This window comes from Capricornis sumatraensis, chromosome 6 (genome assembly GCF_032405125.1).
Source record: "Capricornis sumatraensis isolate serow.1 chromosome 6, serow.2, whole genome shotgun sequence".
NCBI classification, from domain to species: Eukaryota; Metazoa; Chordata; class Mammalia; order Artiodactyla; family Bovidae; genus Capricornis; species Capricornis sumatraensis.
The window spans coordinates 24,460,611-24,480,884 of NC_091074.1; the positions used below are offsets into that span (position 1 = coordinate 24,460,611).

The window sequence follows — 20,274 nt, forward strand, 5'->3', positions numbered from 1 at the left end:
GATTTCATGGATATATACTTATCTCCAAACTCAAATTGTATACATTAAGTATGTACAAGTTTGTGCAGTTTCTGTATGTCAATCATTACTCAGTAAAGTGGTTTTGAAAATGTTTTAAAGGAAAATGGTTTAAAGGGATGAACATATTAAACTTATATGTATCATTTAACCTCCTCATTGTTGTACCTCTATCTCCTGAAGGTTATACCAGTTTATATTTCCTATATCAGTGTCTTCAGTCACTAAACTTTGTCAGTCTGATGGGCAAAGGTGTTATACTCCTGTTTAATTTATATTTCTTTGCATTGTGAAGTTGGTCAGCTTTTCATATATTAGCTGCTTTTAGCTTTTATTACATTCATTGCCTAGTTTTCTATTGACATCCACCTCTTATCCTTATGGATTAATAAGAACTGTTTGCTTTCTACTGTGCTTAATCCTGTATCTATTATAAGCCTAAAAGACAATCTCCATTTTAGCAATTGCCTTTGTGTGTGTGTTTACTTGCTTGTTATACTGCTGCTGCTGCTTGTTATACTAATTTTTTTTCAGATGCCCACAGATGAATAGATTATTCTTTTCTTTCATGCGTGCTAGCTTTCGTCATAGAAAAGGTTTTTCAATTCTATTATTATAAAATTAAAGAATTTTCTTCTGGTATATTATTTGTTCCTGCATTTTAATCCCTCATCTGGAATTTATTTTATTGGAACCAGTGAAGTTGATGTACAACTTTTCCCACTAAATTCCTAGTTATCTATATTTTTCTCTCTGGATTAAAATGCCACTTTTCACATATGGTGACTTCTCAAATAGATTTAGAAAAATTCTTTACTGTCTGTTTCATTCACTGTGTATTTTCATGCCAGCATGATGCTAATTTTTATCATAGTTTTGTAATTTATGTTTAAATTTTTCATGAGTGCTATTACTAATTTTTGATGTTTCTGGTTAGTCTATTTATATTCTTCCAAATTAACCTGAGAATTTTTCAAATCCAAAAAAATTCTTCAAACTATATTTATTGAGAATTATCTTTATAATTTGAAATCTTTCTATTGAAATATATACTATGTCCCTCTTTTTAGTAAGTTTTGTTTCCTCATTAGTGCTGAATGGTTGTAATACTCTGTGTATTTCTTATTTAGTTTCTTCCAAAGATTTGACTTTTTCAGAATTGCTATGACTGGAATAATCTTATACAGTAATATTTTATAAATGATTTATATGATTCTAAATAATTTTAATATATGAAAATTATTTTATTATGTTAATTTACTTATTCTCTTCGTTCTAATAATTTCTCAGTCAATTTCTTTTGGCTTTTCAAGACAGACTTTAGTTTGATCTGCAAAGAAATATTGGGAAAGATGTGGCAAAATTAAATCTTCAGTTCAGTCACTCAGCCGTGTCCGACTCTTTGCGACCCCATGAATCACAGCACGCCAGGCCTCCCTATCCATCACCATCTCCCAGAGTTCACTCAGACTCACGTCCATCGAGTCAGTGATGCCATCCAGCCATCTCATCCTCTGCCGTCCCCTTCTCCTCCGGCACCCAATCCCTCCCAGCATCAGAGTCTTTTCCAATGAGTCACCCCTTCACATGAGGTGCCCAAAGTACTGGAGTTTCAGCTTTAGCATCATTCCTTCCAAAGAAATCCCAGGGCTGATCTCCTTTAGAATGGACTGGTTGGATCTCCTTGCAGTCCAAGGGAATCTCAAGAGTCTTCTCCAACACCACAGCTCAAAAGCATCAATTCTTTGGCACTCAGCTTTCTTCACAGTCCAATTCTCATATCCATACATGACCACAGGAAAAATCATAGCCTTGACTAGACAGACCTTTGTTGGCAAAGTAATATCTCCACTTTTCAATATGCTATCTAGGTTGGTCATAACTTTTCTTCCAAGGAGTAAGCATTTTTTAATTTCATGGCTGCAATCACCATCTGCAGTGATTTTGGAGCCCAAAAAAATAGTCTGACACTGTTTCCACTGTTTCCGCATCTATTTCCCATCTCCCTCTAATTGATTTTAGTAGCACTTTCTGCATTTTTGCTTTTGTCCTATATTTTGAGGCCATTTTTTCTAGTGATTCACTATTCAGTTTGTTCTTGTCATTTTTATAGATAGATGTGTTTAGATATAGACATAGTTATATATACATAGACATATGTAAACACTGATTGAAGATTTATACTCTTAAATGATTCAGGAGTGAATGCTGAAGTTTTATCAAATGCCTCTATATCTAAAAACATTAAACTACTTGCCCTTGAGTAAACATGGTGTCCGTGGATGAAGCACACCCCTGGGGATTTCAGGTTCATACTTCTTCATAACATACTTCTCACTATTCAGTTGAGCAGTAAGTTCAGCGTCTGCTTAATAACATACATTTAAAACATAGTTCCAATCTTGTTTGATATCTATTTAATTTCAGCTTAACAGGTTTAATGGGTTTGAATTTGAATACGAAAAAATGATGTTCATTTATTAAAGACTTTTCTTAAAATAATGACTCTTCCCACTCTTACATATTTAACCCAAAAAATCTTAAAGAATTTTCATCCTCATAGCCACTATGATGCCTCATACCTATGATAAACATGAAGAGTTCAGGGAAATTTTGAGGATTTTTTTGTTTACCTCAAAAAAGAAAAACCCTTTATAAATAAAAATTTGCTGAACTCTGAAAGAGGTACACCTTCTAGTTAAAAGGGACTTTGGTAGCTCAGATGGTAAAGTCTCTGCCTGCAATGAGAAGACCCGGATTTGATCCCTGGGCCTGGAAGAGTCCCTGGAGAAGGAACTGGCAATCCACTCCAGTATTCTTACCTGGAAAATTCCATGGATGGAGGAGCCTGGCAGGCTACAGTCAATGTGGTGGCAAAGAGTCTGACATGACTGAATGACTAACACTTTCACTTTAACAGAATATTTACATATGAAGGTGAAACATCTCAACCTCTTTCACTGAATGTAACTTTATTTTGTACTTGGAACCCAAGGTTCCTAATGTTCAGTGACGCTTCTATTAGCTTCATTTTAAAGAGGATGACATCACAAACATCAGAGATACAGACACTGATTCAAACTGCATAAATGTCCTCTTAGCCACTGACCTCTGCTTCTGTCCTTTAAGTTCAAAATAAAGCCTTTTGTGAAATGTATTGTTTTGCACCAGTCTGTGCCAGACACTATACTAGTCTTTCGAGAACTCCATGGACAGAAGAGCCTGGAGGGCTGCAGTCCATAGAGTCGCAGAGAGTTAAACATACACAGAGTTGTTCATTACTGAAACTGTCGTAACTCTAGAAAGGTACTATCACTGTCCCTCTTATTTCCATTTCACAGCCAAGAAAACTGAAGTACAGGGAGGCGAAATATTAATAACTTACCCACGACCATGTTAATGATGGCAGCTCTCAGGTTTAAAGGTCAGATCGGATCTGCAGCCCTCCAAACCTAGGGTCTTTTCCATTGTACTCACTGTCTCCTTTATGTCTCTTTACCTACCTATTTCCTAACTCAGTTTTTCTTCCTCCCTTCTTTGGCCCCTTCTCCTGCAGGCCCGTGACCAAGGTGTAGACTAAGACGGGGAGTCATGCTTCACACGGCCTTATCATGTTGGCAGCCATTCCTGGGTCTGGCTGTGGTCTTAATCTTCATGGGATCCACCATTGGCTGCCCTGCTCGCTGCGAGTGCTCGGCCCAGAACAAATCTGTTAGCTGCCACAGGAGGAGGTTGCTCACCATCCCAGAGGGCATTCCCATCGAGACCAAAATCTTGGACCTCAGCAAGAACAGGCTGAAAAGCATCAACCCCGAAGAGTTCATCTCTTACCCTCTGCTGGAGGAGATAGACTTGAGTGACAACATCATTGCCAATGTGGAGCCAGGAGCCTTTAACAATCTCTTCAACCTGCGTTCCCTCCGCCTGAAGGGCAATCGCCTGAAGTTGGTCCCTTTGGGGGTCTTCACAGGCCTCTCCAACCTCACCAAGCTTGACATTAGTGAGAATAAAATTGTCATTTTACTGGACTACATGTTCCAGGATTTGCATAACCTGAAGTCTCTAGAAGTGGGGGACAACGATTTGGTTTATATATCACACCGGGCCTTCAGTGGACTGCTTAGCTTGGAGCAGCTCACACTGGAGAAATGTAACCTCACTGCGGTACCCACAGAAGCCCTCTCACACCTCCGCAGCCTCATCAGCCTGCACCTGAAGCATCTCAATATCAACAACATGCCCGTGTATGCCTTTAAAAGACTGTTCCACCTGAAACATCTAGAGATTGACTATTGGCCTTTACTGGATATGATGCCTGCCAACAGCCTCTATGGTCTCAACCTCACCTCCCTCTCCATCACCAACACCAACCTATCCACCGTCCCCTTCCTTGCCTTTAAACACCTGGTCTACCTGACCCATCTGAACCTCTCCTACAATCCCATCAGCACGATTGAGGCAGGCATGTTCTCTGACCTGATCCGCCTCCAAGAGCTTCATATAGTGGGGGCCCAGCTCCGCACCATTGAGCCTCACTCCTTCCAAGGGCTCCGCTTCCTTCGTGTGCTCAACGTGTCTCAGAACCTTCTGGAAACTCTGGAAGAGAACGTCTTCTCCTCCCCGAGGGCTTTGGAGGTCCTGAGCATTAACAACAATCCTCTGGCCTGTGACTGCCGTCTCCTATGGATCCTTCAGCGGCACCCAACCCTGCAGTTCGGTGGCCAGCAGCCCATGTGCGCTGGTCCAGACACTATCCGCGAGAGGTCATTCAAAGATTTCCACAGCACTGCCCTTTCTTTTTACTTCACCTGCAAAAAACCCAAAATCCGTGACAAGAAGTTGCAGCATCTGCTTGTGGATGAGGGCCAGACGGTACAGCTGGAATGCAATGCAGATGGAGACCCTCAGCCTGTGATCTCCTGGGTGACACCTCGAAGGCGGTTCATCACCACCAAGTCCAATGGAAGAGCCACCGTGCTGGGTGATGGCACCTTGGAGATCCGCTTCGCCCAGGATCAAGACAGCGGGATGTATGTCTGCATCGCTAGCAATGCTGCCGGGAATGACACCTTCACGGCCTCCTTAACTGTCAAAGGATTCGCTTCAGACCGCTTTCTTTATGCCAACAGGACCCCTATGTACATGACCGACTCCAATGACACCATTTCCAATGGCACCAATGCCAATACTTTCTCCTTGGATCTTAAGACAATACTGGTGTCGACAGCCATGGGCTGCTTCACCTTCCTGGGAGTCGTGTTATTTTGCTTTCTTCTCCTTTTTGTGTGGAGCCGAGGGAAAGGCAAACACAAAAACAGCATTGACCTTGAGTACGTGCCCCGAAAAAGCAATGGTGCTGTCGTGGAAGGGGAGGTGGCTGGACCCAGGAGATTCAACATGAAAATGATTTGAGGGTTGGCCGCTCCAACTATTGTTTCCGTGTCATTGTCTGTAACCAGTGAGACAGCCTGGCACAAGAAAAGTACTAGGTTAAAAGGCAGCTTAGCGCAGCTTCCCGCGTGTCAAAGCAGGGTCCGCAGAAGCAGGAGGACTTGTGATAGAGACGCTCCACCTAGAGGCAGGCAGGCATGTGTCAGAGCCCTTCACACAGTGGGGTACTAATTGTTTGCATTGCAAATACTGGCATTCTGGGGATCTCAGTAATGAACCTGAAGCTTCGGCTCATGCTCATGGACAGTTACTCAACCTTTTCTACCACTGCACAAACAAAAGAAGAAATCAAAAGGAACAACCTACAATGTAGGATTTACGTATTAAAAAGACATATTTGTCTAAACCATACTCGACAGAAAAATTTGTATCTATGATTCTCCTTTGTTAAAAGCCTTGCATCATCCCATACTGTTGGTTCAACACCACAAAGAAATCAATATATTCTTTATGCTTCTCTTTTTTTTTTCTTTTCGGAAACATATATGCTGTATATGTTTTAAAGCAATATGAATGAGAGGTTGTGCTTTTTAGTTACACACCACTATCAACCCAAGTGTGACTTCACCTTCCCTTACATAGAGATAACCCTGAGACTAGATCCCTGGAGTTATGGGTGGATATATGTGGAGAGATGAGTTTTGTCTGATGTAGGATGCCAAGAGATAGGACCCAAGGCAAAAATGCCCAACTCTGTTAACTTCTGTTATTATAAATAAAGGCATGTGCCTAGTTTTGATACAGAATGGAATATTTTTTATACTTGTGATATCACACTGGACCAGTTTACTGTAACAAAGCCTTTGGTTTCTCCAGAAAGTGGTGTGTCACTGTTTACACCTGTAAAATGCAAGGTAGGTGTCAATAATGAAACTTACTTATTCCTTTAACCACAACTTGATTTTACTTTCATCAATTGCTACTAAGGGAAGAGGATGTGATGCTTATATCTACTCCTAAGGTAATATTCAGCTCATAGCTAAGATGAAAAAAATTCAGATGTGTAAAGCTCTCTGGATAATAAGTTCTTCTCAGATGCCAACAGAAACCAGGGCAATCCATACAACTAAGGATCTGTTTTAAAAACAATGTTGTCTGAAGGCTGGATCACTGCCAGTTTGAGGAATCATCTGGCTACTGCACCTCTGATGTTGTCTATTCAAATACTCTACACACAGTATCATCTTAAATGCACAACTCCAGGGTGTCTCCCTGCTTCCTTTCCAAGGAGATATTGATTTTTATTTTGAAAGCTGTCTGGAATCTGTCTTGTTTTTAAAGAAGTGGCAAAAAGCAAGGTGGATTTAAAAGCACTTGCTGATATTTTTTTTCTCCACTGAGGAAAAGCTAAGATTTACCCCTATAAATAGGTTAAACTATGCTGACACTTTCACCCCTCTGAATGAATTTGTCCAATTCAGTTTGTATTAATGATTGATTGTTACTCAAGTGAAAATATTATAGTTTAAAAAAATGGCATCATGCCATTCCCACCAGTGATCTGGTTCAACTGAGACATAATTCCATTTGGCTGAAGGCTGAGTCAGTGGTTTTCAAAGCAGATACAGCTGACCCTTGAACATGGGAGTTAGGGGTGATGACGCCCTGTGTGGTTGAAATCTTCATATAACTTCTTATAATTGGCCCACAAGTCTGCATCCATGGATTCAACCAACCTCAGATCACATAGTATCAATACTTGTAGCATATATGGTTGAAAAAAATTTGTGTATAAGTGGACCTGCACAGTTCATGCCCAGGTTGTTCAAAGGTCAACTATAATCATATGATCTGGGAAAGCACTGACTATAGTGTATTCATGACATGTGATATATTTAATTAGCACAGAAGAGACAGATTTCTACACTTTGAGAAGAACCTTAAAAAGAGCACCCTTTGGTACAGTGTGTAAGCTGGTATAGAAGGTGTCTGGCATTTGTTTCTTGACATATCACATTGGAAGTTTAACTTTCAAAGAGCTGACTTTTTGGGTAACTTCAGTAAAATAAAAGTGACCCCAATAAAAAAGTGACAGGTCCAAAAATTGTTTTGCCAACTGGATAGCAGCATGTTTAAACATAGTTCTCCCTTAATAAAGGGTGGAAATGAGATAGAAAGATTGAAGAATGGACTGCCTGAGTAATTTTTCATTTGACTTTCATGATGATTATCATAGACCATTTAGAAATTCATTTTCCTCTTATGGAAATTACCTTATTTATATCTAACAATGAGTTAAGATCTGCTATAAATTCTATCACAGTTCCAACTTGTATGGAAATGGAACAGAATCTTTCAATTCTAAAATGAACCAAGTTAAAGTAGACAGAGAGTCTTCATGTCAATGTATGGCAAAACCAATACAGTATTGTAAAGTAAAGTAAAAATAAAAATTAAAAAAAAAAGTTAGTGGAGAATACTTTGTTTGGAATAAGTATTTAACTAATTGCCCAACTGTAAAAAAAAAAAAAGAGAGAGAGAGAAAGAAACATTTAGCAGTTAATAACAGGGCTTTGAGATTCTGCTATTTTCTGTCAAAATAAAAGTGGACCAAAAAGCTTAGGCAAATGAAATTGGATTAAAGTCAACCCATCCATGAAAAGATTTAGTTATTATTCCACAGGAAGTAAAGAGACTGCACTTTCTTGGGGGTTTATATACTGTGATCCCTGGAACAAGTTATTTAGGATATTAATAAGTGTTCTTTCCAAAAAAGTCTCATAAACTAATAAGTTGGGGAAATGATGCATGCTGTAACAACCTCTTGGAGGTTCAATATATATTTGAGCCAAATAAATCTTCTAAAAAGTTCAATAAACATGAATGTTATTTAATTTTGCTTACCTTGAGGTTTCTCCAACTTATTTGAGCATGAGGCACTTCTTTTCATGATATAACTGTTAAACATCTTGAAAAACTAGAGCTTCACAGAACCCAGTTCAGTTAACATTGGACTGGAGTTGTTCTCTTCTGAATTATTCCTAAACCCAATGTTTCCAAGAAGAGTAAAATTACTATTTGAATTGAGTTCCAATGGATTACAAAAAGTATGCCATATGGATGAATGATCTGATCATACAAATGAACTGGCCAGAAAGTTCTAGGAGGAGCTGTGACTTTGTCTTAAGCATCATAGTAATGGATTTACAAGTAACTGAATGGCCACTTAATTTTCTACATTCTATCTGTTCAGATCTTGGGTTCCTTTTTATAACTGTAAAGCTGTGATCTTGGGTTCCATTGACTAGAACTTTGACGCTCTAGTATAAAACTTCACAAAGGGAATTTTCCCTTGTGACTTCAGCTTACCTCTTTATTAGATCCAACTAGACTGCAACAAACAATAATATGTTACATCAGCACATGGGACAAATTTTCCCCTAGTAGTCATCTAGGGGTCATGAGTCTTCCCAGAGTATTTTTTTCAAACTATCCCAAGAAGAAATACAGTTGTTTGGCTCAGCATTTAATTCTGGGTTGACCAGTTCTCTGTGAATACTAAGCATCTTCAATGAAGTATACTCTCTAGGCATTAAATTTCAAGAAGAAAAATTCCCTGGCTAAAGACCTAATTGAGAAAATTGATCTATTCTGTTAGAGTATGATAACTCAAATGATTTGGCCTAATGTGTTTCTGGCAAGTGATTTCTACTTTACCAAATTCTCATGTTACTTTTTAAAAATTTTCGTTGCATTTATGAGTTTTTCAAATATTCCCAAAGTTTGAAAATGTAACCCTAGAATTGCCAAGACTTGTACTTCCTAATCCCAGAGGACATTTTCATAACTCTAGCTTTGCTCAAGTTTCTCAGAAATTTTTCTTATCACCAACAGCCCCCATCCCACACCCCACCCAGTAGTATAAAGGCATTCAGGATTTTCTCTACAGTCTTCAAGGTGGATTCTTTCTCCATTGTTTGGTCAAATCTGTTCTCTTCAGTTCTCAGAGGAGCCCAGAAATTATAATCTTCTATGATTTTTTTTTTAATCATTTAAATCTCACCTGCAAATCTTAAATTTTAAGCCTGACTTTTGTCACTTTCCATAACTCAATCAGGAACAAATATATAATATAAGGTAGAAAAGAGAGGCTGTAATCCTGGAAAAGAAAAATTTGGTGGAGCCCCATGTAAATTTACTTACCCTTCTAGGACCTCCCTTTATCTCCACATCAAGACATTTGCTTTAACTTCAGTAACTGTGCTCAGAAGATATTCAGCATCACAAATATGTCTTGAAGCTTTCTAGGAAAAAAAAAAAATCATTTTCAACTTAGAAGGCTAAGTGATGACCCCCCCCAAAAAAAATATCAAAAGTCTAAAGAAAGGTTGGAGGGAGACACTTGAATCCATTTTAATCCTATTTCCTTTCTAATTTTTATAGTTATCTTCTTAACTGAAGAAACATCTTCTTTAACTTTCATCAGTGTCTTTTTTATCCCTATTACCTATGTCCAGGTCACCTTTATAGAACTCACATAAGCCATTCCAAATGGATTTTGTGCCATGTGAACCTAGTAACAAAACATGTGGGGCCAAAGCCATTCATTCTACACAGTACTTAGGTAAAGATTTATCCCTTTATTCCTGGGAGTAAAGCCTTAGAAACATTCCCCATTAGACTAAGACATCAGGTGCCTGGTAATTTCCATTGACTTTCCACAGCTGGCTTTAAGAGTCCTATCCTTTCTACTAAAATCCTTGCTATTTTCTGAAGGAGGAGTTCTGGAGTTATCCTTGCAGTTGTGTATGGAAGGCCTTGAGGGATGAAGTATTGTCTGACTTGTTGATTTCTGAGTTCCACATTAAGTAGCAGAGTGTGCTTCCTAGTACTTTGGCAAACATTTGCCATGAAACTCTGTTACTCTTCCCCTAACTCCTTCAAAAACCATTCCACGGGGAGCCTTCTCAGTCTCACTCCAGCAAAAGTCCCGCTACAGGAAAGGACAGTTTCCCCATGAACAAGATCAAAATGTGAACTGCTTCACCACAATATTTAGCTAAATTACCTAGCAAAAAAGGTTAAGGATCCATAGGCCTGGATTGGCAAGATTTGGCCAAGTAAACTGCATTTTCCATCAACAATGAAAGATAGGTTTCCAAATCTGACATTGGCTTTTCTGTTTTGATAGCAGTAAACGTAGCTGAGTATTTTCTCAAAAAACATCAGAGAATGGAAACTGCTTACCGTGTTAGAAGCTTTTCAACAGGTTGTCTAGGATAAATGTTTGCACCAAAAAAAAAAAAAAAGACAATTAGGAAGTTTGTAAAAGCTTTGATTTTCTAAAACAGGCCTGAACTGAAATTGATGTTCCTCTTCCAAAATATGGGAATATGATCAAGACAAACTTGCATGTACCCCAGACTGCCCTTCTCCAGTTGGCCAAAATCTTTAAGACCTCTTCTCCCTCCCCCCTCCCCCACCTTCTCCCTAAGAACATGCTGAATAGGAAGGAGGAAAAGAGCATGGACCACTGAGTCCCTTGAGACAGCTCACGGAGACAGGAAAGCTTTGGTAACCCCCCATTCCTGCCTCCTTTCCTGATGCCACCACTGAAAGGATCCCTCATTCTCCAGCTCTCCCTGCCCCACCACTGTCATCTCCCAGCTGCTGTCACACCCTATCAATGAATGTTCTCTCGAGGGAAAAGTCTCCTTTCATTGGTACTCAGAAATTCTTGAGTAATTGTTAAACCGGAAATTGTTTTTTTTTTTTTCAAAAGCCGTCTAGCCTATCTCACAGAACACTTAAAAGTTAAGACTTACCATTCACATAATTACAAGGTGACAGCAATCTGCAAGTTGAATGATTCTGATTTTTTTTTCTCTCTCTCTCTTTCAGAAGCAGGTGGGTTGATATAATGCCAGCCTTAAATAGAAGCTTTATTTATAGCCTTAGCAGAATGAGCAAAGAGCTGGCATAATCAAGAGAGCACTGCATATTTTAAGGAAGGCTTTACCTTTAATATGCAAAATAGCCATTAGAAGACAACAAAAATGCAATTGTACATTCTCCTAAATTGGTTAACTGTATTAATTCCAATAAAGTTCGAAAGATAACTTTCCATCCTACAAATGGGTCAGAGTCAAAGATGTATCTATCCTACAAGGACAAAACAGAAAACGCCCAAAAATCACCCCAGAAATTCAGTTGCCATGTTAGCTTTCTTCATTTCCTTGCAAACCTCCTCTTCTAAATTGCTTAAATATATTTAATCCCCACTACCATGAAATCAATACTGTAACACAGTGTAATCAACAAACAATGATTATGCAGGAAAGTAAATCAGACTTTCAAAAAAAAAAAATTCGATCTTTACCACAATGTGTGTCCAGCAACACACTGAGTCAGACATATCTGTGTGATGGCAAGAGACAGACGCTAAGTCATGAACAAACTCTTTAGAGGCTGTTTGGAAGGAACCATGCTCTTTTCCTCCCCAGTTATAAAATCAGGTGTACCACACACACGTGTGTTGCTTTGATACACGTCAGTTGTCTTATGTTTTATCCTTTTCCTTATGGTATGAAATGCCCCAGATAATTAATTTAAATGCTATTGTTTATATATACATATATAAATATGAGGGGGAGGGTGATTTGATTTTTTTAAGTGTTTAAATAAAATGTGACTGTTTTAAAAGCTGATAAGCTTGAGCAGGAGAAAAAGAGAAACAGAATGTGTGTGTGTTGTGTTTCTTTAATGTCTTATCAAAGTCTTATTCTGGGAATATCCTATGATTGGGAGTTACTAACCAACAACCTTTAAAACTTTTTTTTCTTTAATGCCTGATAGCTTGTTTTTATTCTCAAAAAAAAAAAAAAATAGTGCTAATGACAAAAGTACCTTGATTTATATTTGTGTATCACTGACAATTATTATTGACTTATTGTCAGCATGTTTTGTTTTTAACTTGTAAAAACAAGTTAACTTATTTTATTAACATGTAAAATAAGTTAAGAACACATGTTTTCTTTACTAATGTAAAGGGCTTAAGCATATGATATCTCAGTTAAAACCATTTGGCTATTATTAAGGGGAAAAAATGAAATGTAATAAAAAACAATTGGAGTCATCTATCAGAAAATACTCCCTATTGAGAGAGGTCGGTTATATGAACCTGGCTCGTGAGGAACATAAGCTTGCTTAAATATCTTTAACATTGTGATTAGATCAGATAATCTATAAATAACTCCAGTCAGAGAAGCACTAGGCCCAGGGAAATCAATCTACTGCTGGGATGAAAGGAGACCCCTCAGAGAGGAATCAGAGGCCAGGCTTTCAGGTTCTTCATAAGCAAAATGTCCAAGGAGCCATGATTTGACCTGCTGAAAATCCAAATTTAGGTCATACCGTGCACACTAGAGGGCTTCCCTGCTGGCTCAGCTAGTGAGGAATCTGCCTGCAGTGCAAGAGACCTGAGTTTGATCCCTGGGTTGGGAAGATCCCCTGGAGAAGGGAAAGGCTACACACTCCAGTATTCTGGCCAGGAGAATTCCATGGGCTGCATAGTCCATGAGGTCGCAAAGAGTCAGACATGACTGAGTGACTTTCACTTTCATGTATACTAGAAAGATACTCTACTTTACTGAAGATAAATCCTGCACCACTTGCAAAATCATCCCATCCATTACAGTTGGTTATAGAAGCAAGTAATGGCCGTGACTTTAGGCATGAAATATATTTGAACAAGTACTGTAGGCTCCAGCAAGCCAAACACACAACATGATCATCTATGAGTCAGCTTTCACTCAGCCAACCATCTATGATTGAGACATCGTGTAAGACAGGAAGGCACAAAAAATTAAAACAGAGAAGTCTTTTGTCTTCAGGCATGTTGACAACAAAGGAAAGAAGCCTGACTAACGTAAAAGAGGAAAAGAACTAACCATGTAAAAACTACCCTCATGCAATCTTTCTTCTGAGAGCAAAGGTGTTCTCTCCTTACTTTTGGTGCTTAAGGGAACAGGCTTTGGGGAGGTATGCTCAGGTAGCTGTCATCCTGTGTTTTCATCTTCACCCCTAGAGCTCATGCTAGATGCCTTCCAGTGAAGAGGGAGTGAGTGGAGGAAGCAGAGAGCTGGCAAGGATGGGACCTGGAAGCCATATTGATAAATGACCAAAAAGCCCAAGATCACCGCTGGGCAGCAGAATGCATTCTCATTCTGAAGCTGCTAGTAAGAAATGCAGAAAAGGCCTCCTTGCTATTCTTTAATTATAGGATAAAGAGCTTACCACCAGAAAGGGGTTTCCTTCTCCTGAAGATTTTTTTTTTTTTTTTGTATTGCTAAAGCTATGTGTCACCTGAATGAAAGTGGGCTTTCATTGTATACCACTAAACTAGCATGACCAAAACAAAAAAGTTTCCATGAATAGTTAGGAATACATCTCTGTCTCAACTAATACATCACAAGTTAGGTTGTCCAGTAAACTCCCTGATCAGTGAGAAGATAGCCCTAATACTTCAGGACTTTTTCTTAAACAAGGATAAGAGGGAAGAAGACAATATAATGGAGTCAAAATTTTAAATAAGAAACTAAATATGCTCAACTCCAGAGAAGGTGATGGCACCCCACTCCAGTACTCTTGCCTGGAAAATCCCATGGACGGAGGAGCCTGGAAGGCTGCAGTCCATGGGGTCGCAAAGAGTTGGACACGAATGAGCAACTTCACATTCACTTTTCACTTTTATGCATTGGAGAAGGAAATGGCAACCCACTCCTCGAGAATCGAAGGGAAAGGGGAGCCTGGTGGGCTGCCGTCTATGGGGTCACACAGAGTCGGACACGACTGCTGCGACTTAGCAGCATACTCAACTCAGCAGCCTGGCTTCTGGCTCTATCCTTATAAAGACATTCTGGCCATATGTTGCTTCATACATTTAGAAGCCAATCAGAGTTGTGAGTTGGGATGGGAGTTGCTGGACATTTTCTCCCTCTCATTTTCCTTGGTTATGAGTATATCACTCCAGGTGATTCCAGGTGTCATTTGATACAGTCAAAATAAGAGTTAAGAGTTCCTAGATACTCCCATTAAGGCAGATAAGTATATTGTAGAACTCAATATTCTCTTCATAATCACCTCACTGTCAGACCTAAAACACAAGATGTGAAGATTAATGTGGAATAAGACCAAGTTAAGGAGAAAACTGAAACACCTTAATGGGATTCCTGAGTGGAAATTCACCTGGGAATTCTGCCACTGATGGGTGGAAAAATTGAAAATGCTGGCTTGTAGGGCTCCAAACTCCCGTGCCTTTCATTAACTCTTATAAACACCTAAATGCAAAAACTATGATCCTCTATTTTAAAAAAAAAATGGATTCAGAAGGAAATCCCTTGTTATACCTATACAGGCATTGTATCATTCCATAATACTCTGAACTGTGTAGTTCAGAATATTAGAACATGTCAATAAGTCTCTCTATATACATGTCATTTAATGCCAGATACACACACACATACTAAGAACCATCTGGAGAAAGATAAAGGAAAAGAAAAGGCAGATGGAAAATACATGGGTTATCTGAGAATTCCCATGATTCTGTTTGCCTCCAATAAGAAAAATTAAAAACAGAATCCAATCACTAAGAAGACAGGGTCTGAAAGATGAAAATCCACGGAAAGTCTCTATGAAAACAGCATACAATTACATAGGTTATCTCTTTGCTTGAAAGACCTAAATCTTATATATGATTGTGAAAGTTAGTCATATATTGAATAATTTTGTTTGCTGTCACATTGGGAGATCAATTCATTTACCAGATACTCCTCATTTATATGAGCCTTTTCTATCCACAGCATTGCTCCTCATATTATTCTTAAGCACAAGAAATCAAGCCTGCTGGTGCCATAGCACAGAGAGGCAATTCACTACCTTTAATCTACAGTATTCTTTTGCTCAGTCACTAAGTCTTGTCTGACTCTTTGCATCCCCATGGACTGTAGCCTGCCAGGCTCCTTTGTCCATGGAATTTCTCAGTCAAGAACCCTGGAGTGGGTTGTCATTTCCTTCTCCAACAGTATTCTTTTATTCATGGGCTATTAGCTGGATGTATGAAAGTCTGAAAGATTACAAAGACCCCAGTTCGATTCCTAGGTGGGGAAGATCCCCTGGAGAAGGGATAGGCTACCCACTCCAATTTCCTTGGGCTTTCCTGGTGGCTCAGGTGGTACAGAATCCTGCAATGCAGGAGAGCTGGCTTTGATCCTTGGGTTGGAAAGGTCCCATGGAGAAGGGCATGGCAACCCACTCCAGTATTCTTGCCTGGAGAATCCCCATGGACAGAGGAGCCTGGTGGGCTACAGTCTGTGGGGTCACAAAGAGTCAGACAGGACAGAGTGACCAAGCACAGCACATTATATACATTCAGTGCTCTTGTGGAAGTTAATCACTTTTTAAAACACACAAATCTATACCATGGTGTTCAGAGCTGCTTTAAGCCTCACTGTGTATTACCATCAGTATAAACATCCTACTGGGGATTAATTTACTAAACAGAGAACAAATGTGAATGCAAAGAGATTACCAAGTCAACTCTACCGTCTTGATCTACATAAGCTCTTCTATTTTAGCGACATTTGGAGAATCCAGTTGTCTCTACTTCAGTGGTCTCAAGAGCCTTCTATGGCACTACAATTAAAAAAAAGAAAAATTACTGGTTTTAACACAGGGCTGGTTTTGATACATGCAGCTGTTTTCTGAATCTTCAGGAATAAAAAAAAAAATTTTAATGGGTTTACACAAATGGAAAGTAACTGAAAAGTGTTCCCTGGCTGGTGAGTTCAAGAGAGAAGTAGCTCATTGTTCTCAGTTCAATGTATTTTCAAAACAGGATTTGATAAGAACTGGAGAACACAAGTTTTTCAAATATATGACAATGAGAAAATAGGTATACATAAGGGAATTTTCTTTTGAAGGTGAATGGATGATGTTTATGTATGAGGCAGTGCCTCTAATAGTGATCATTACAGTTTGGATATGAAACCAGTAAGTACACAGATTATATATTAACAGTTATTTTAAATGTCTGTGTGTCTATATCCTTTGAAATGCTGCCAGTATTAGCTCAAATACATGCCCACAGGAAATTTAGGAATCTACTTAACTCTTTTCTTCTCATTCTTGATTAGAAATTGGAAATCAGATTTCTCCAGTTCTAGTTTTAAAATGTGTACAAGATTTAGTTTTCCACCTATACAAGCACAATCTCCATTCATTCACTCATTTACTCATTCATCGATTTAATCATTTAACACCAACTGAGTAGCCACTATCATACTAACTTCACAGCACATCAATAAATAAAATTGCTATCAATTGCAGCCCCAACTTTAATCCTGCATTTCTCCATATTAACTTCTTTGGCTTCCACACTGACCATAACCGATTTCTCATTCCATCATTCAAATCATGTAGTTTAGAGATGGGCCTTAGTGTCCAAATGGCCAGGTACTAATCTGGCTTTAAGGACCTACCCGCTTTAATGATCCACTCTCAGGGAGTCCGTGTAGTTAAGTTCTAAAAAGACAAGGATTTGGAGTAAGAGTTCTAAGGGCTCTGTCACTGGGTTCATGCTTCTCAATGGGCAATATACTTAGCATCTCTGCATCCTCATCTCTAGAAATGACCACAACACTACCTACCTCACAAGGGTGCTGTGAGGTTTACCATGAAAGCATGAGGGAACGGTGTGGAGAACTGGGGCCCTAACACAAAGGAGCTACAGGATTTAGGGTGGCTAGATGAACTCACTGTGTATGACCCCTTCTCCCCCGGGAGGCCTAGGTCGGCTCCCCCTATAATTAGAATCTAAAATGGCATTGACCGTCAATTGGCTTGGTTTATCTCTAATATATGATGTCTAGGAGATCCATCACAATTTCCCCTCTCTTTGAGAGATTTTAGCTTGGAAAAAATGATTAAACTAGTTTTGACAAAAGGTTATGCAATGATTCACTTCCAGGTGCTGGGGGTGGGGTAGTTATTCTAATATGAAACAAGAGTTTGAATGGCTATCTTCAAGGGGATGCATTTCATTGGCGCAATCTATTGCCTAGGGTTTTCTGTTGTTTTCAGTCTGACTCCCCAGCTTTCTGTACCATTGTTTTCACATACATCCCCTTCTTCCTTTTGTTGGAAGGCAAGCTATAATCCTCGTTTCGTGATTCTTTTCACGCCGTCTGTTTTGCTCAAAGGACAATTCTTTTCAACAACCATTGTGATTATTTTCTTAAGAGGGTCAATTTTAATTGCCATATTGTTTAGCTAAGCCCTACTGTCTTGGTGTCCTTCAAAACTGTCAGTTGCTTTAAAATACAAGGGTGGGAGGGGAGAGCTGATAAGCACATTGTTGTAATTGATTTGTATGTTTGAATTGTCTTATCAGAAAACAAGGTTATGAATTTCATCTGTTGAGACACAAAAATAAAATACTTTTCCTAAGAAATGTATTTGGCTTTTGAATGTTCTAAAATACCATTTATTCTTCTCCTCATCCTTTTAATATTTCATAATAGTATTGCATTACTAATCATATTTGAATCGTAACTATAATTATAATAGAAACTCAGCCTTTTCCTACATTCATTACTATAGCTCAATTATTAAATATCTACTTGGGAAACAGTAAAATAAAATTGTTCAAGATTTACAATTGAAAAAAAATCTAGATGAACCTGTTCTGAGGGACCTACATTCAAGGCCAACCACAGAATCACTTAAGACAGATGGGTGTGAATAAATAGCCTTTCCAAGGAGTATAGTAATATGACCTCTTTTCTTTTCAGCAAAAATTGTCACTGCTAGTGATGAGAAATAGACATGAGATACTATCTCTGTCAGTTGTTGAAATTTTAAGAAATGAGATGGAAACAATTAAACTTGGCTTTTGAAGTATTCCTGGGCCAAGATCTTGCTATAGTAATTTAGAAAAACTGTACCAAACAAAGCAAAAACATCGTTGATGTCTTAGTTTGGACTTCCATAACAAAGGGGCTCAATGGCAAATAATCTGCCTGCAACGTAGGAGCCTCAAGAGACTCAGGTTCAACCCCTGGGTCAGGAAAATCCCCTGGAAGAGGAAATGACAGCCCACTCCAGTATTCTTTCCTGGAGAATCCTATGGACAGAGGAGATTGTCCATGGGGTCGCAGAGTCACACCTGAATGAAGTCATGTAGCACGCATGAACACCATAACAAAATACCATGGACTGGGTGAGTTAAACAACAGAAATGTATTTCTCACTGTTCTGGAGGCTGGGAAGTCCAAGATCAAGGTGCCACAGTGTCTGTCTCTGATGAGAGCACTCTCCTTGGGTTACAGGCACCTGCTTTCTCACTGTGTCCGTACATGGCCTCTCCATGTACATACACACACAGAGAGGGAGATATCTCTTTCTCTGTCTCCTCTGATTAGGCCCACCAACCCTATCTAATTAGCACCCCTCTCTTATAACCTTATTTAACCTTAATTTCTGTCTAAAAGCCCTATCTACAAATACAATCACATTGGGGGTTAAGGCTTCAACATATGAACTGGGGGCGGGGAGACATAACTCTGTCCATGTGTGTATACATGCATGCTTAGTTGTTGTGTCTGATTCTTCTGCGACCCCCATGGACTAGCCCACCAGACTCCTCTGTCCATGGGATTCTCCAGGCAAGGACACTGGAATGGATTGCCAGTTCCTTCTCCAGGGGATCTTCTCAACCCTAGGATTCTGCATCTCCAGTGTCTCCTACATTAGCAGGTGAGTTCTTTACCACTGAGCCATGTGGGAAGCCCAATTCTATCCATAGCGATTGCTTTTTGCACATTAATCAAGTGTTCCATCACCTTTATTTACCACGAGCATGAGAAACAGTATATAATACTGAAACCATGGCCTGTCCTTAAACGGTGCACCATAGGGTTGACAGAAACTGATGACTAACAAATCCCTGAGCTAGTCTTCCAGCTTATTAAAAACCCATATGCTTGCAGCGCACCTTGATGGAGCAGGCTTGCCTTAGTTATTTGGTTGTCAACTGTCTACCCTAAAACCTTCACCTAGTCCAAATAATAACATGTTTGTCAGAATTGTTTTCAGGAACTTGGAGTCAGCTGTGTCTGCTTTAACTGGCTAAGATGGGTTGGGACGACCAACCTCAAAACTGGACCTGTGCAGGTGTCCAAGGAATGACCTTTTGACATCAGAGAGCCAAAAACTCCACCTTCAGATTGTGCTAAGCATCTCCATTTTAAACATACATCCCATGAAAATTCATGCAATTCAGATACTGCACAGAACATAGATTACCTTGGTTTTTCCCTACTTTCCATCACCTCTCTCTACTCCCAAGACCATCCTATTTCTTTATCCCATAAATATCCCAAGCCCCTTGCCTTTAGGGAGGTGAATCTGAGGGGATATAAGCCCTTTCTTTGCTGTGAATCTTGGAGTCTCGAGGTTTTGACTTGCTGTGCATGAGGCAAATGAACATGGTTTGGTAACAACAGTAGGAAGATAAGTTAGAGAAGTCAACATAAAAAATAAAAAGGATTTCAACAACTACAAAAACCCTCTCCTTGTTTTCCCTTACTTTATTGCACCTTGACTCTTCAAGACTCTGGCCTAGTTGTCATTCATTTTCTGCAATGACACATGACTTTTCATTCTGTTAAACCAAAGTTCTTAAAGAGCTGTGTCTTCTCTCTTTTCACAACACATCTGCAGAGTTACGTCTGCAAAAATCTTAACCTCTTAAATTTCTTTCTCTCTTATGCAATATCATTATTTAACATACTCCTTTCTAAAACTAAA

General features: G+C 39.2%; 1 protein-coding gene across 1 annotated transcript; it reads left to right on the forward strand.

Moving 5' to 3' along the window:
- The first annotated feature begins 3,609 nt into the window (after positions 1 to 3,609).
- LINGO2 (leucine rich repeat and Ig domain containing 2) lies at positions 3,610 to 5,430 on the forward strand. Its single transcript, XM_068974582.1, has one exon. The coding sequence runs from the start codon at positions 3,610 to 3,612 to the stop codon at positions 5,428 to 5,430; it is 1,821 nt and encodes a 606-aa protein (XP_068830683.1).
- Positions 5,431 to 20,274: the final 14,844 nt, after the last annotated feature.

Coding starts and splice junctions, on each gene's coding strand:
- LINGO2 (XM_068974582.1), top strand. CDS start 3,610: ATGCTTCACACGGCCTTATCATGTTGGCAGCCATTCCTGGGTCTGGCT.